The 18,586-nt window shown below is 35.2% G+C and overlaps 1 protein-coding gene across 5 annotated transcripts in view; it reads left to right on the forward strand.

Moving 5' to 3' along the window:
- Positions 1 to 18,586, forward strand: part of LOC128895376 (E3 ubiquitin-protein ligase MIB1) — a 417,384-nt gene that overhangs the window by 282,160 nt on the left and 116,638 nt on the right. The window contains exon 10 of one of the 5 annotated variants that reach the window (XM_054157911.1): positions 16,556 to 16,619. The exons of the other annotated variants lie outside the window; for them this stretch is intronic. Within the exon in view, the coding sequence (XP_054013886.1) occupies positions 16,556 to 16,559 (4 nt within the window). The 3' untranslated portion in view covers positions 16,560 to 16,619. Of the gene's footprint in view, positions 1 to 16,555; positions 16,620 to 18,586 lie in introns of those variants that run through there. 5 annotated transcript variants of the gene reach the window in all.

Consider the following 18,586-nt stretch of genomic DNA (forward strand, 5'->3'; position numbering starts at 1 on the left):
AAAAAATGTTCAAGCTAACATTACACTATTTTTTGAGGCTTATAAACCATTACCAAGAAATGTAAAAAAAAAAACAAAATTTTTTCAATACCCCCCAAATTTTTTGAAAATTTTGATTTATTTCTGGATCAGTAAAAGCGTTTTTTTATTATGAATCCAACGCTATGTATGAGATTATGATTATCATACAGGATGTAATATTGTAAAATTGTCGCTTTAGTAGTCAATATTTTTAATTCTTTAGGAATTTTTTTCTCATAAATAATAGAAGTTACACCCATATGTTATTTAACACAATATTCTTCATTTTGGCCGATTTTAACTTCCAATTGCGACCCTACACCAACAGTACGGTCCCTTATTAAAAATGATATAAAACCGAACGTTTCAAGTATTTGCAAGAAAACATATAAGTTTCTTAAAATATAACAAATAATCTATCCAAATATGTTGAGAACTCAGGATATTTTTTGCCGTTTTGCCTGTATGTTTGTTTAAAGATAAAGATTGTGTTATGGATACAAATGATTATATTATGATTATGAATGATTATAAATGACGATATTATGGATACATGATTATTTATAACAATTTCCACGCTGACACACATTTTCTACGATAGAAATCTGCCTCACATTTTGATATATATACTAATATTGAATTTTGTCCACTTATTCCGCACTGTGCCTTTCGTCAAACAATTATAGCTTACCCCAATCTTTAGAATCACCCTATATACACTGGGTGAGAAGGGAAAGGACAGGCGTATACGGATCAGACGCGTAGGACAAAGGACGAAAAACGCGGAATTACCGCCATCGAGTCAGTGGCGCGCTATGGCGCATCCCCGCCACGCTGGGTTATACCTGAGTAATGCAGGTAATCACCATTATTTTTAAATCTCATTAACGCCTCCGTGTGTGTACATTATTCTCCGCGGCTGAGCAAACACACATGGGGCCAATTTGCCATCTCGCTCAGCTTCCCTCTGCTCTCCCGTTCATCCCATAATTTTCACCCTCCTTTCATTCACTCGCTATGTCCGTTTCTTATTTTTCTCGCGCCCCACTCCTTCCTTTATTTTTCCACGGTTTTTGATCGTATCCGCGCGCTTATTGTCTCTGTAATCTTTTTCTCGCCTTTTCATCGACTTCGCGTGTTCCCTACGTTTTATATTCCGTTTTTCGTGTCCACTTTTTGTCGTTGCTGTGCTCAGTTTCATTCTTACCACCCCTTTTTAATCTCGCTTTATCCTTTCATCGGGATGCTTACGATTATCTACGATCGAGGCGAAGTTAGAAACAGTTATTTAGTTGAACCTCAGCTTTTTTACGTATGTGAGGGATAATGATGTCAAATTAGACGAGCACACTGACATATGTTAATAGTCAAGTCAATATTGTCATAAAAGATTATGAATCGTGTTGTTTTGGTTAAAACAGAAATTTTAAGGAAATAAAAATATATCGAGACGTCCGTTATTACCATGCATACTTCACTTTGCATGTAACTGTTTTGAAATTTAACCAACAGACGGCGTGGCATCCGAGGTTCACTTTCATAAAAGATGCACAGCTTATAAAAATATTATTTTCTATATTTTTCTATACAATGATTAATTATTAGTACATGGTCAACTACTGGCACCTTTACCTTAAGTAATGTATTTTTATATTTAATTTGAACCCACGCTCACACTATTCGAAAGAAATTTGTTTATTACTTTTTTTATCAACTTTTGAGTACTTGTAAGTAATTATTTAAAAAAATTAATGAATACATACTGATTTTACCATTCTGCTTTTCCCCGTTAGTCTTATTGTAATTCATTGCATACAAATTATTTTCTCTCATTACTGAGAGAATTTAAATCAAACCGAACACTAATTACTCAACTCTATTAATTATGGTATGGCATGTTCGTAGAGACTGGATTCCTCAGTTGTTATTTTACTTACATTAAAAGCTTTGACATTTTATGACTACTGTCAGAAGTGAAACAATTTAAAACTATAAGAACATATTACTTAGTCTTTAGAGACAAGAATAACACTGTCTAAAGAAAGTATTATTTTTTCAGACATAGTTTATTTTTTGACATATCAAACGTAATACGTGTTAATTAATAATCGCGAAGAAATTCCATTAGATTACAGAATCTTTCAAAAATAATAAGAAGGTTCATTAAAAACTAAAGGTGAATCAATCTTTTATAATATAGTATTAAAATATGTGTGATGGAATGTAAATATTATATTTCTTGACACAAGATCGGCTACACAAACTTTTTTAGCAGCAGAAATACTCTATCCTCTTCACATTTTCTGCACAAGTTTTGCCTCAGTTCTGTAGCTTTTCGTCCCCTTTTTATCCCTTTTATTCCCTCCTCGCCCTTGCCACCCCAAAACAGAGTATTCCGAACGCGTTCACTGGTTCAGGGGTTCGCTTGTAACAGAGGGGAAGCGACCGAATCTCGTTGTTTAATACAAGTGCAACGATATTAAACGCATAAATCTTGATAATGAGTAACCGGTGGTTCAGCAATAAAAGCCACGACGCGCTGATTGGTAATTTTCGAATTACCGCTTCGAAATTGAATGTAGTCATCCACTCCCAGGATGAAAACTTGCTTCTCGATTATTAGAACCGAGGCTCGCGATCAGCGGTTTTCCAGTTCAATTGACTTTTCGGTAGTTCCGCGCCCTGGTTATCGTTTAAATTGACATTAACCAATGTTTATGTTATGGATTATATATATTAACTTAACTATATTTTGTTGATAGCATTGTTGTGATTTGATTATATTTTGTTATATATTATTGTTGTAGTTTTACTATATTTCGATCTTGTATTATTGTACCGTTAGTGAATTATATTTTTGCATTTGTTGTCGTTACTTGAAATGTATTTGAGAATGACCACAAGAATGGCCAAAACACAGAATTGCTCTGAGTAATAAAAAAATCATATTTTCTAACAAACTATAAGACAATATTCGTTAAATAAAAAAGAAAAGTTTAATTATTTCTTAAAAATAAGAATGTTTCGGTTTGGTTCAAACTTGTTCTTTATTTATTCTTTCAAATAAAAATTAGCTCGAATCATTAAATATTGATAAATTTTTTTAATCATCATATAAACCTGAACCACCAGGTTCCTATTATTTATATTTTATTGTTTCCTTGTATCTAAGTATACTAAAATGTTATCTCCAAATTTCACTTGTGAGTTCATAAAAACTATTAATTGAATTTTGTATGTGGAAATACACTGCTTCAAACAATTAGTGGGACACTTTTTCAAACTGTCGCAACTAGCGGAGTTTTCAACCGATTAAAATGAAACTGTGTGAGGAGTACTTTTGAAGTGTCCCCTAGGCGTGTGTAAAGTTGCATTGGCGAGGGTTGACGCGAAGGGGTTAATTCACCCCCTCGAAGGGGGGCGCGTCGAAAAACGTCACTTCTAAAAGTGCCAGAGATGATAGAAGGGGTTGAAAAAATTAAAAAAACATTCAGGGCGACTCTGTTTGATGCCCTCTACAAAATGCACCCCTTGAAATTACTCTCGGACAAACCCACCCCTCATAAACCCCCACCCCCTCTAAAATCAACAATTTTTGGACGACGGTCTCGATTTTGGGCCCGATGCATTCTCTGGACTCCCCTGATTCAGAAAATGCCATCACCCATACCGTGCACCCCATAGGCACCCCTTGGGGGGGTGGAACAGCTCTCAAATTTTCAACCCCCTTCGTAAGGGAACACTTCCACACATCGGAGGGCGATAAAATACACCATATTTGTTCTCGATATGTTAAGGTTGATTGCCGAGAAGGTCCCGTTTCGAACACTGCCCCTGGAGCTAAAGGAAGTGGCCCCAGAGTTAGGAGTGGTCCACCCCCAAGTGTAAGGGTTGAAACGTTGTCACGGTGCGTGGATTACATGTCCTACAGTCTAGGGCATCGTGCTGACACAGTTTTGATGTCTTTTTCCTACGTGAATGGCAATAAAATACAAAAATGTCGTTTTTGGGGGAAAACCTACCCCCAACTTCAGGCCCATCTGCAGGGTGAACGAGCAATCCCACGCCAACGCCGTTCATGGTATCGGATGCGCGAATGCTTTATTAACAGATCCCCAAAAAATCAGATTTTTTCAATTACGCTTTCGTTGTCAAATCGGAGTAGATTTGAAAGAGTAATAAGTGGCCCGAACGGAGCCGGCATTCAGAAGTAGAGTGAGGACCTGCACCCGTACGTGGTCAGCCCATGTCTGATCTAGTAGGGCGTGCAGTAGGGTATATAATTTTTGTAACTATAATAAATACAATTTTACAACTTTTTGTGGAATTTTTAATTTTATATTTTTGTATGTTTCTAGACAAACATAAATAAAGCCGTGAATGAAAAATGTTTAAGAAACAAATTGATCGATGCATTGTGTATGCAAAAATAAAATATATATAATATAAAAGTAGGTAATATTTGCGAATTTTTTATATATATATATATATAAAAAAAAAAAAAACTGTTGAACGGGTTTATTTGAAATTTGCCAAGATATTTCATTGTACCCTTAAGTATTATTAAAAATTTTTATGAGGCTGTTCAAAAAAAAATGTGTATGTGTAGAGCGTCGATCGCAGAATGCTGAGAAAAAACGGATCGTGCTGGCGTTGAAGGAAAGTGTCCTACGGTTTATCTGAAAGACAAAAAAAAATAGGGATTCTTAATCTGCATGAACATGGCTATCTATGGAACTAGAACAATTCAGAAAAATGGAAACCTGTTAAAATGGCAGCCTTTTGTAAGGAAAAATTCAAATTTCGTCCAAAAATCGCAAGGAATTATTTAAATGAAAAAAGAACGGTAACAGATACAGCCATAATCCTAGTTCCATATTTAGTCAGGTTCGTGCAGCCTCATAACAATTTTTAATAATACTGAAGGGTACAATGAAAAAACTTGACAAATTTCAACTAAATCCGTTCAACAGTTTTTTTTTCCAAAATTCGCAAATATTACCTACTTTTTCAGTCCTACATGGCAGAACCCTTAAGTGTATTTACAAAGGTCGATGTTTCTTCGCGCTTGGCGTACACCACAATAATTATCGAGGCGTGTAACGAATCTCGATGGATTTGCGTATCCGCAGCGCAAACGGTAGGTACGTATTACGTTTCACGGATACGTACTTCCGGGTTAGCAATCGTTTCTCCCGTGTTCGGCAGATGACCAAGCAAGCAAGCAAGCAAGGAAACAGCCAGGCAATGAGGCGAACCGGCAAACAGGGTAAAAGTGGAGTGGGGTAGCATGCGAGCAACCAAGTAACAAGGATCAGCGTAAATGCAAGAGCGCGCCGGAGCTTTATCCGGTTAATTAACTGTCGGGAATTGCTGGCTTCTACGATACGCATCAATTTACTGCCAATTTCCAGCAATATTCTCAATTAGGATTGAAAGCGTCCACGCAAATTGTTACGGCCTCCGCCGACTCAATCAGGAGCTGATCGCTATGCCAGAAATTCACGCGCCTCCCCCTCCCTCTCTCCCTCCCTCCCGTGATTTCGATTAATAAATCCACCATTTCTCCGGCTCGTGTCGGCGGGGACACGTGATTTGCTTTATGTCATGCGGAATTTACTCTGCTGCCCCGAACTATGTTTATCTTTCCCGCGGCGGCGCGATTAAACGGGGTCTCTGGAAGAAGAGACATTATGCGATCGCGTGTGCCGCTCTGTGCGTCTACGTATTACCGTCGAATACGTTCATTAGGGTTAACGAGTTCAGTTTTGAAACGATTACTGGCCGCCATTGTGTAGGAGTAAATCGCGGTTCGTTTGCGTGTTTTCGTTTTACCGTGGTATGCTGTCTGTTTGATAAGCATTGGGTGTGACGTACTTCTCTTCTTTTGGTTTTAAACCCTTAACCGTGGAATGTAATGGGGTAGGTATTTTCCTTTTCCTTTTGGATATATTTCTAGAAGATGGAAGCATTTTGTTATTCGTACTTTCGGGTGGGAAAAGAAATATTTAATAGCAAACATGAATTTGTATGGAGAGACCTATTTTCATGATTGGAGTACGTCAGAAGACGATTGCAGTCTGTTTGCAGCTCATTTCTTTGGTATGCTTTGCGTTTGTTGAGTATCGAAACTACGGTATCTTTCCTCTTTTCGTTGTTCAATTTAAAGCCTTGGAGTTTTATAGCATGACAGGTTTTTTTCATTCAACTTTGCCCTAGCTATTTCTAGGAGATTCTACAATTTTGTTATTTTTACCTTCAGGCAAGAGAAGACTTATCCGATGGCAAATATGAATTTGTATGAAGAGGTTTGCTTTACCTTTACGTTTGAAGTTCTACACTGACCTATTTTCATGATTGGCGCACGTCAGAAGACGATTTCAGTCTGTTTGCAGGTCATTTCTTTGTCTCTGCTTTGGTATGCTTTACATTTGTTGAGTATCGAATAGCACTATATCTTTCTTCTTTTCGTTGTTTAACTTTAGACCCTAAAATCCTACATTTTAACTACTTCTATTAAATGATAATCCTTTATTTATTTTTTTTATAGTTTCAAAAAGAAGAATACCTATTCATTGGCAGATCTCAATTTATTTGAAGAAGTTTGTATTGTACATTTTCTTGATTTCGTGGAACAATCGGAATAATTTTATTTTTCAATTAAACAAAAGACAATATTTTGGTCACTGATTACTCGCTTCAAATTTTATAAAAGGAATATCGTGAGAAGAAAAGATAAAATCGAAATGGTAACGAAGTAAAGAATAACTGAAGTAATGCAAACTTAAAAGACAATTAAACATATAACTCCATAAATACGGAAACAATAATAGATAATTTATTAAAAATGTGTTAGAATCACATACGAAAACAAAAAGAGGATTATATTTGAAATATTCTACGCTACAGCCAGTGAAGCCTAACAATTAATCCACAGATTGTCATTGTAAGCTTGATCATAATTATAATGAACATATTAACTGGTTTAAATGCAATCAATTGAACGATTTGAAAACTTATTCCTTAAAAACCATTAATAATATTGAATTAAATTCGATTAAATTTTACTCGCACGTGATTAAAAATATTGATAAAGAGATAGACACACTATAAATAATACCAATTACCTCGATTCGATTATATTAACTTACAAAATTCCCGGTTTTATTAAACGCGCATTTGATTGTTCTTTCTACAAGTTAGAAGTTTAACGCGAGTTTGAAACTCCAAAGGTTGTAAAAATATAGGTCGCTGAATCTATCTATTTCCTCATAGGTGATCGAACTTTCTGTTGGCCAATGCTAACGATTTAAAAAGTTCGGTAAAACTGGAGCAGATATCCGAGCGGCAGCGAGTCTGTTAAATATGGCAAATGTAAGCAAACGCTAAACTCGAAACTACCGCGAAACGTTTTCCACGAAAAATTTATATCGTACGAGCCGAAGCTATAACAAGTTCTTGTTTATTCCGCGCGCATCAGTAAACAACAGAATTTCGTTTCAGTCGAAATATAAACATCCATCGATGGGACAGAATAGTATGCCGAAAACTATGTTAGTCCTTTTGCACACGTATCCTTTTAATTAGAAAAATTTTGTCACAGGTAACTGCAATTTTACAGGGCAAGTAAATAAAAGTGTAAAATTGCATAGTACACAGAGTTTAAATGCTTTGCGTTGTACCAACAGTACTAATCACACATAGTTATTTAAAAGTATCGCGAAGTATTAATGTTATTAAAAGGATAAATTCTGTTTATAAAAATAACAAGAGGAATGCTTTATGAATACCAAGTTTATAATTTTACGTTCATATTTATGATTGAAGATAAAGTATGATTGTATGTAAGAAAAATGGTGGAACGAACGTAATTGTTATTAATGTTTAATCGTATACTGAATACTGAATACTGAATACTGTTACAAGTAGTAATTACAAGTTACAAGTGTTAGAAGATTTATTTCGTCTCGTGCGCATCACTAATTAAGATAGATAATAAGTTTCTATTGTATTTTACTTAAAAACTGGATAAGAAAAGAAGACTGAGAGCGGTACATAGTACTGTGATGAATGTTTTATTAAGAAGAAAGTGTTGATGCAATAACTATGGCTGTATAATTGAAACACTTGAAATAAATACTGATACTGACCGAACGAACCCTTGCGAGACAGGATATAGGAAGAATTTACCGGATGTCACAAATGAGGATGAAAGTTTAAAATAATGTTATTTTGAAAGCATTGAATGAAAACAGAAAATAAATAACATGGATATAGTGGTTACACGTTGTTGTCACAAGGCTATGGTAGAACATAGAGAAAACATTTAAAGAAACATTTAAAGTTATGTTATCTTGCAATTCATAACACTGGTTTGCCAGAGCTTTTAATACGCAGTGTACCTACAGCTCATCGGTCACTTACTTTCTAGCAATTTTATCGAAGCGAAAGATGCTTCGAATTTCCGTCGTCTAGACTTGTTTCGACTTCGACGAGCCACGAAAGGGATGTCGACGAAGTCAAAAGAAAATAGGGGAGACAGAGACACGGACAACATCGGGTAAAAGAAAGCAGAGAAAAAGTAGATTCCGAAGGAGGGGAAAAGTCGCAATGGAAGGTATGTAGTTCAGTGAAACGGTGAGACGTGAATCGTTCCTGTAAATAGTGACTGATAGCCACAAACGCAGAAAGGGAACAGTGGTGGCTCGTAATTTCGTATCGGGCATTCAGAGGTTGAGAAACGAATGGACACGGATAGCGGCTGAATGGAACGAAATATGGGACAGCCGTAACGAGGTATAAAAGACGAAAGAAACCGGGAAAGCTGGTCAGAATTTCACGTACCGCGCAAGTGGATTACCGTTCGGTTCAGCGGACCGTAGAATTGCTGTTTGTTTTCGAAAGACGGAGATGATGAGATAGTGGATCCTCAATTATCCGGGCTAACTCGAGAACACGATGATGAATCTTTTTCGGATAATGACTGTATTTTTAAGGGATATTCCAAGGGCTTGTATTTTTTTTTATTAACGCACTCACGACTGGCAAGTACAAAGAAATGTTGAAACTGGTTGCTGCAAATATCTGTCGTTTAGACGAAAATAAATATTAGAAAATTTTGTTTTGAAATATCAATACTTTGTAAATAAGTGACGTTTAAGATTAAGGGATCTTTTTGGTGTGACGATCAAAAAATTAAGCATACTTTAGTCGTTGTTTTCAAAATGTATAAAATAAAGAACGATTCCAATGTTTCTTTTACTAATAATATCAAATTATTTTTGTATGAACTTTTTAAAATTTGTATAAGCTTTAAACATATGGCTTTGAGGATCAGACTGTAAATATCTCACACAAGTCATAAGTTTCGTAAACCAAACCGTGATTTCTTTTTTTAATCAAGAAAGTTATTTTTGTCTAGAAGTGTATCTCTTATTTTTAGAGGATTAAGCGGCGAAAGCTGAAAGACAGTAAGTTGTTGGACAGTCAGTCATCGAGAGCCTATTAACGTGCAAGGATTTTTATTATCCATCTATATTAAATATATTCTTGTTTTTATTTATAGTAAAGACCTACTTCACTTCCGCCTGATCCGTCGATCCCGTATCCTACATACATAATGCATCTACCATATGTTTTATTAACTAATATAATAATATTAATATTACAAAATAAACGTTGCGTAACATATCCACACCGACATTCGGAAAAGTCACACATAAAAAGTCACCGCTTGTACCAATAATATGTACATAAAAATCTATACACACACGCTGTCAAAGTCAAGCAGTGAACTTAATCGTGCCAACGCTCATGATTTCAAAGTCGTGTGATAGTTTTCGGCGACGATCAAACGCGTCGCGGAGCTAATACGAGCCATTTCCAGCTAGCGAGCTGAATCGTACGAGGAACCAACATAATTAATTCCCTCCTTCCCAGCGCGAACTCGTACATCGTCCTTGGAACAAGTGGCATATATCTCAAAAGTTTAATCCATCTTGGATGCATAGCTCCGCTGGTTTAGGAGACGTCACACCGGTGTAGGCGAAGCCAGAAACCGGCAGCCGCACAATTGGAGTGCGATGCTCAGTTGATTAAACGCAGCCTGAACTGTTGGTGCATAACACGGGAGAAGCCAGGAAACAGCCAAGCCAAGACAGCGTTTCCTAGTCACTCGTTTCGTTTGGAACGCCACCATTTCTATCCCATATAGTCATCCGCCGGTTGTCCCGGCGACGACGTCGCGTTTTATCCGCCATAATTTCGTGGTCCTGCTCGGGCCGGTAACTAAGAAGCGAGTGACGAACTTCGATGCTTATGTCGCGGTGACTGAATCCCTTGGCAAAACAGTGTAACCATTCGTTTGTGTTACTCTAGAACGTGTAATCGTCAGGAAACACGGATTTCTTCAAAAATTGAAACACTATCGTAGTATTTTCCATTTTTTTTATTCGCTTGATTCAAAGTTTAAATTTAAGATAATCAAGATTACTTTTAAAAAAGTAATGAAGATATTAATAATTACAAACCTTTTGTGCTACATTTTTTTATTTATAGTGAAAATATTGTTGTATTCCAACAGTTGTAGTCCAACTTTTGAAAAATATATATAAATCCTACAAAACTCACAGGATTTTTTTTGAAACTTTGTAGGTAGTATTGTGTTAGTTTAAACTAATACCATTAAACATATCAAAGGACTTTATTTAGGAACGGAGAAATTATGATAAAAAATATGTTACACTGTAGGGTTATCCTTGCAGTTCTGCAAACTTACGTTGTAACAAGATAATTTTTTTAGTTTGTAGCATTTATCTGTACTTTAGGACTTCACTGTACCTTGCAAAAAGTTCGAATAACTCCTAAATAGCATAACCCGATAGAAAAAATGCAGACTTCTTTTTTCTTCAAATTGCTTCAGATCATTAGAAAAAAAAAAGTCAAACATTCAAATTTTAAAGAAAAAATAGTTAAGCGTTCCCAGTAATGGATCCCATCCATTTTGCATTAACGTTTTTATAAGTACAAATAAATACGTAAAAAAATAAAAAAGAAGTGTCTCGACACAATGAAAATTGATAAATTTACGCGCATTTGAAGAATTACAAAATTCTTCTGAATAATTTTGTTGCGGTACATCGGTTGGCTGGAGTATCTTCAACAAATTTTAACATCCAGGGCTTTGCTAATCCCTCTAAAGTCTGTGGCAGACGAATACACCAAGGTACATACACACGAGCACGTGTGACACCTCGGTGGAGTAGTTGACTGCTACCCTTCCCTCTTCGTGGCAGCGAAGTGGCCGGATTTGCCGAAAGTGAACTACCTCCCCTTAAAGCTGATGCTCCTAAAAACAACTAATCGCTCTCGAAAGACCCCTTCCGCGACCATAAAAATATCCAATATGCATTTTACGAGGAAAAGAAGCTGCCAGGGGATGCTGGCTGCTACGGATAGGCAAGCTCCTCCTTCGTGTGCCTCTTTCGAGGCTGTAGCCTCGCCGACATAAAAGTCTTGATTAAAATTTTAACCGGCTACCTGCGGACCGCCCTCGACCCCCTGGTCCTCGTCTCTTAAATTCATATATTCCTAGCTAACTGGCAAGTATAAAAATAATGAATATACATAAAAGTTCTCGGAACCGTCCCATCGTCTCACATGCGCGGGAAAGGTAATTGAAGTAGCCGGGAGTCGTGTCTTTCTTGCCCTCCTGTTCTCGGATTAGCTCATGCCTGAAGCAGCGCTAGTTGAAACAATGATGATTCTTTGCTTCTGGACGATTAGCGTTCATACGTGTCACGGTTTCCTGTAACGAGTTTTATTTGAATTTCGAGGACCGTGGAATTTGCATCGGGGAAACTAAAGAGGTTTCTAAAGAGACGATGTAATTTAGAAAAGAGTAAAGTTACGGTGCTATGGTATGTACATAATAAATGACGCTCGAGGAATTTTGTTATTTAATCCAGTGTAGTCTGCAGGAGCATGTTGTTACGTTTTCTATTAATTTTGTGGCCCTTTTAATATACTAATGAAACATACTTTGGCGAATGTATGTAACGGTAAGGGGAATAACGACATTTGAAAATTGCCTGTAAATTAATATTAGCTTGAATTATGTAGACGGTGAAGAGTACTTGCAAGACAAGCATGTAGAAAATGAGAGACAATTCGAAGTATATTTTAGTTTTCTTTGTGCATACTTTATTTTGAAAACATTTTATATTGAACTTTTAGTGAAAATCAAACAAAATTTATTCCTCGTTATAAATTTATGTAACAAAGTATTCATATTCTGCTCCCTATAGCTTAATGTAAATTATAAATATTAGCATTCTTTTTTCTGTTATCTATTTTTAACAATTATGTTTCATTAACGTTGCAGGTGTCAAAGAAAAAGACTAAGAAATTACCTGTAAATATTATAACTAATTTTGTATGTGCAAGCAAATATTGCAATTAATATTTGTAAAATTTGTATACTAATTTGTACAAAATATTTGGAATATTTTGTGTAAGATATGCTTTTATAATTAGACATGTGAAGAATATATGTTTAATTTGATGAAATATTATTGCAGATATAGAAAGAAGTTCAGAAATGATTGCATCGTGTTCTACTCATCGACAGTGTTAAACTTGTAAAAGAAACTATCAATCGGAACTTAACCGTTCTCTTGGAAAATGTATTTAAAGTTCAAATTTAAAGTCATACATTTAATATGTGCAATATGTAGAACTTTCCAAATAGATATTTAAAGAAACAAAATATATACATGTCGAATTGAATAACCTACTCCTTTTTCGAAGTCGGTTAATAAAATAGAAATTATTTAACAATCTTGTTATGGATCTTCATCTATTTCTGCAAAGAAGCTTCTATTGGTTCTTAAGATTCTCGTTTTATTTAACTTCCATCATTTTGAAGATCAAATTTTGTATGACTGTATCGTGTTCTACTTGTAAAAGAAACTATGGGTCAGAACTTATCGTTCTCTTAGAAAAATGTATTTAAAATTCAAATTTAAATTCATACATTTAATATGTACAATATATAGAACTTTCCGAATAGAGGTTTCATAAAATAGAAATTATTTAACAATCTTGTTATGAATCTTCGTCTATTTCTGCAAAGAAGCTTCTTCTATTGGTTCTTAAGATTCTCGTTTCATTTACCTTTATATAATATCAAATTAAATTGATTGAAGATTGTGCGTGCGAAGATTTGACAGATCTATAACGCCTCAAAAGTGATATAATATTGTTTAAAGTTGTGCCTCACAGTGTGGAGACAGAGAGGCCACACTGACAAATAACAGGCGAGTATAGGTCCACGGGAGTGGAACAAAGGGGATGTACATTCCGACACAGTGAAACTCTCTTCATCGGTCTCGAAGGAAATTGGGGTGGAGTGACGCGGGGTTGGTATCGTATGAAACGAAAAGGTAAAGGGGAACGTGCGCCCGGCCGCTCGAGCAGGAAGGGTCTCTTTAATGAATCCAAAGTAGCTGCTGTTTCGTTTCGCCTTGGCGGGTACGCTGCTCGCGAAATGTCCTAATCTGCAAAATGTCCTAAAGTGCTGATGCGGAAGACCGTATAAATTCTATGAGCCGTGAGCACCCCCGAAAAAGCTTGGGCGTCACAGAGTAACGATCCGGCTCTGTGCGTACCTACGTGTGCGTACCGTAATTGAGAGAGTAAGAGACGATGGAAAATTGAGGGGTAAGAGACGGTATGAGGGGTGAGCGATACACAAATTCACGCGGTGGAATTATTTTTGAGGGAAATTGATATTTCGGTCGGGAAGAAATAACTGAAACGTTGAAAAGATGTGTGAAAAATTAGGAAAAAATGAGAGAAAAATGAAATTCAAATGGTTGGGTGAGAGTAAAAAATTTCAAAGCCGGAGAAAGGGATGGCAAATGCGCTAACGTAGAGGGTAGCAAAGTGCCGCGTTAGGCCTTTAACCGTGATAAATTTAAATCCACTGAAATTTGTCTTGTATTTAAGGCTCGCGTCTCTGTACCCAAGCCAGATCGTCTCTCAACGCCCTTCGCAAGGGACTTCGAATTAACTGGAACGAGGAAAAAGGGTTCCGGTAATTAAATAGCGACGAGCGTGAAATCCATTTATGCTCCGGTAGCGGTACTCGTTACGCGAAAGTTCGACCACGATACAGATTGCATTAATGATGTGAAACGAGCGATTGTCGACAGTGAGACTGATTGATGCCACCATGTATCTTTCCGTAACGTTTTTCGAACGTTTTTTAGTCTTTTGAAGCTTATTGTTATGCGTTTATAGAAGCTTCTAATAGCAAGATCAAAATGATCAATGATGCAATCGTTGTGTATCAATATAACTTAGAGCTGATTAGATTTTGTTCTAATTCGGTCCCGTAGTTTTTTAGTTTTTTTAAGAAAACTTAACTCAATAACGCAATCTAGATGGGAGAATATAAATTTATGAGTGAATAACTAAACGGAAATAAATAATATATATACATATATTATTATTATTATTATTATTATTATTATTATTATTATTATTATTATTATTATTATTATTATTATTATTATTATAATATTTATGCGTATATAGTACATGTATATATATACAGAGTGTTTCATTTTAATCCACCACCACGGATAACTTAAGAAATGTGCATCGGATCAAAAAACATCTCGTTTTATTAATAAATTACTTTGTTTCTTCTGCCATTAATTATAAACATACAGTTATATGTATAATTAGTCTACGTCGACCTTGGTAAATTTAGTATTAAAATAGAAAATAAAAAACTTTGAAGCGAAAGAGATCTACTTAACCTTCCTCTAGCTTCCAGCACTCTATCTTACGCTTTTCATTCACTACCATGGGTAACAAACTTGCGATAAGTTCCATTTGGACGGCAACGTTCAGAAACAGCCGACGATCAGTCACGAAAGTCCTAAAAGCCATTTCTTTTGCGTTTGGTACGCTTTCTCCTCGAGGACCCCGCTCGCAAGTTTCCGTGCCAGTTTAGTGCCACGCGGAATAACGCTGCGTCGAGGTTTACGAGGCCGACAGAAAAGTTCGGTGTATTAGCACGACGAAATGAGTTTTGCGAACGTTTTCCCCCCCCCCCCCCCCCTCCCGTGCAAGATCGAGTGCTGTAAAACAGAAGGCAGGCTTAAGGATTGCTGGAGTGCTGTTCTGTTTACGCGTGCAAGCTCCCCGAGTGATATTTACCTGACGTACAGGCGCAATAAAGCGACGACGCCAAGTGCTCCCACTCGCGAATAAGAATCGGGAATGAAAGAATTTCATTATTTTTCGGGTTCGTCCGTGTTCCGCGCTGGAAACAAATGGTTCGACGTAGAACTGAATTTCCATCTTTATGAAGATGCGGTGTTATAAGTTTGTTGGAGCACTGAAAGAACGTTCGTTTTCTCAGCGTGCCATTTGTTAAATTGGACGAGCCGACACGGTGCCGTGCTTGCAACAATATCATTATTTACTACAACCAATAGTTACGATTGATTATTTTTAATGATATTATTGTGGAATATTTTAAGATTTATTATTGTTCATTTTTTTGTTCGTCTTGTATATTTCTATAGGCATTTTTCACAAGTATCTCGTTTCGTTTCAGCCGTTAATAGCTTTCCATTATTTTTTTTTATTACCTTTATTATTCGTCTTTCATCTTCAAAACCTGTATTTATATTTGCAATATTGCATTTAAATACAATGTTCTATCTAAAGTCCATCGTGCAATATTATACTTATTATTATTTACTTTTTTGCTCGTCTTATTTCATTCCGCAATTATTTGTTTTGTTTCAACCATTTTTCTTTTACTTTGTCTAATTATCCTTTCTATATACATCTCTCATCTTTGAAACCTGTATTTATGTTTTCAAAATTATATTTTAGGTTTATCCTCGATGAAATTTCAGTTAATAATTCATTTTAATTTTAATAATGAAAAAGATAATTTTGTTTCTTACACATATCTAATACTTATCATCCGATTATAATCCCAATCACACATTGCAACGAATAAATCAAACGTTTTTTATTGGAATTGATAATGACGTCCAGCAAATAACATTAGATACTCTTATTTAAACTAATAATAAGAATTCTTTGAATTATCAAGGTGAATATTTCATTTTCAACTTACCTAGTGAATTTGTGGAATAAATAAATGTCCAACTTCTACTCTTTTCTTTTTATTAGAAGGATAATAGTACTAGTGTTCTTCATAAATTTTTATTTGTATTATAATGTAGACAATACAAAATTGAATATTTGACGACTAACAGATATCAAAATCAGCAAATATGCACGAATTGGAATTCTTACGTATATTACATGAATTTCAATTATTCGATAATTGTGAATCTATACTGTAATTTGAGCAAATCAAAATTAATTACGTGAATTCTATAACTGTGTACTATAAATTGACTTGATAATTAATGTAATAATTAATATTACGAAAATTAATCAAATGTAGTATAATTTACTAGCTACCATTTTCTTGTTTCAGGTAAGACAATTATTTAATCTTCGGCAGAGATTTATGAGAAATGTCTATAATAGCTAACAATGACAAGTAAAAATGGTAAGTGTTGTAATTAAGTGTTACTACATTTAAACATTTTTAGACTGTATTCGTTGCTTACGTTTGTCACTATAACCGGTTTATTCGGCAGCATTTGTACATGAGAATTTTTGATAATGTTCAACAAATAATATTAAATGTTTTATGTATATTAAAAGTATTTCTTCAATGCTTTATCGCTAAATTTGAAGTATTATAGACAAATATTTGTGTGTTATGTCAATGTATGTTTGGATAACAGCTGAATTAAACGAATCTCGCGGAAGCACATTAACAGAATTGTTTGATATTCATTACTGCATATCGAATCTCATTCCATCTCTGGATAGAACGTTCGATTTATTTTAGATGAATACTGCACCCACTGTTTGTATTTATGTCGCCCATGTAATTGTTAATCATTTATTAATTGGGTTTCTATAATTAGTGAAATTTAAAAAAGGATTTCCTGTAATAACTCATCGGTTAGTGAAATCCTGCGTATGCATTGAGAGTTCTATTTAATGCTTTTAGGTAAAAATAAGGCAGTCTCGAAAAACATGTTAAAATTGATTACGTGTTTCAACGTAATTTAGGAAGTAAAATATAACTATCTACCATGTTACAGTTAATTTTTAACGTAATATTAACATTCAATACCCAATGGCATATAAAGTGCATATAAAATCATGGAAAGGAAAACAATAGAAATTTATTTTACGTTTCGATTCTGTTGCGATTCTTCTTCAGATTTTATTCGCATAAATAATCACTAAAATTAGAGTGAAAACTTCGTAATTAAAATATCAGTGATTTCAATGAATCAATTGTTTCATTTTAATAACCACTTATAAAAATAACATTCTCTGAAAGATTCAGAACGTAGTCGAAATGTATTCTATTGACTATTTTCCCGCGAATGATTAATACTACTTTATATATGAAATAATAAAGTAGATTCATCACTCTTTCGGTAGAAATTGAATGCAACCGTAACAATTGTATTAATTTAAAAACGATCGATAAGCACAAGTTTGGTATAGATGTTGGTTTCGACATGTATAGTGCAACGATTACATATCAACGCGTATCGCTGGTGGCAAGGTACACAGAAAAGTTGATTGCAATCTTCTAAAGCCACAGCTCTATCAGCGCTGACACCGTTGAAGGATCGTGCAAATTTGTTCGTGCACATACGAACGAATGCGTTTTGACAAGTCCCCGCGGTTTGAGCGTGTTTGCAGAAGTCGCGTATAAAGCCGATTTAGTATGCGTAAAGTCAACGCGACCGGATAAAATGTTACCGTGAGGTCATGATGCGATACGATGAGCCGAAACGCATTTACAGATTAAAAGCACCGAGGGGGACGAGTGCCAAAATTCAGATTTTTCCATAATTACGTGCCACGCGCCGTTGCCAATAAACGTAAAAAAGGCAACGTGTCAACATATCCCCTTTGATATATTTGCATATTTAGTAAATGTGTAATAAATATTATTTACATTTTATCGTATGAGTTATTGGCAGTTGTAGTTGTCCGTAAGTTTCAATTTGTGTAATTTCAACACTCTTTTTCGTATTTTCACCCTACAATTGAATTGGCAATTTATATTTAATAACATTACATTTTTTAAATTCATTCAATTTATGTATGATTTTACGTAATATCGTAGAAATTCTAAAAAATATAAAAAGCAAATAATAAAATCACAGAAGATGGTGATCATTTCAACTTATAAAAATAAGGAGGAACAATCTCTTTCTCGAAACAAAAATACAATGTTAAAGCTTGGTAAAAACCTTACAAATGGTCCATCACTTTCTTTCTTATTTAAGTTAATGACATGGACATAAATTCCTTCATGTTCGAAAAGCAGCGCCGGGTGGATGTCTTGCTTCGACAATATAACGTGTATAATTATGAGTAAATTTTATCTTCCAAAATTGTCGAGAAAAGTAAATCTGTTTCAAATGGA

Source organism: Hylaeus anthracinus, unplaced genomic scaffold (genome assembly GCF_026225885.1).
Source record: "Hylaeus anthracinus isolate JK02 unplaced genomic scaffold, UHH_iyHylAnth1.0_haploid 5, whole genome shotgun sequence".
Lineage (NCBI taxonomy): Eukaryota > Metazoa > Arthropoda > Insecta > Hymenoptera > Colletidae > Hylaeus > Hylaeus anthracinus.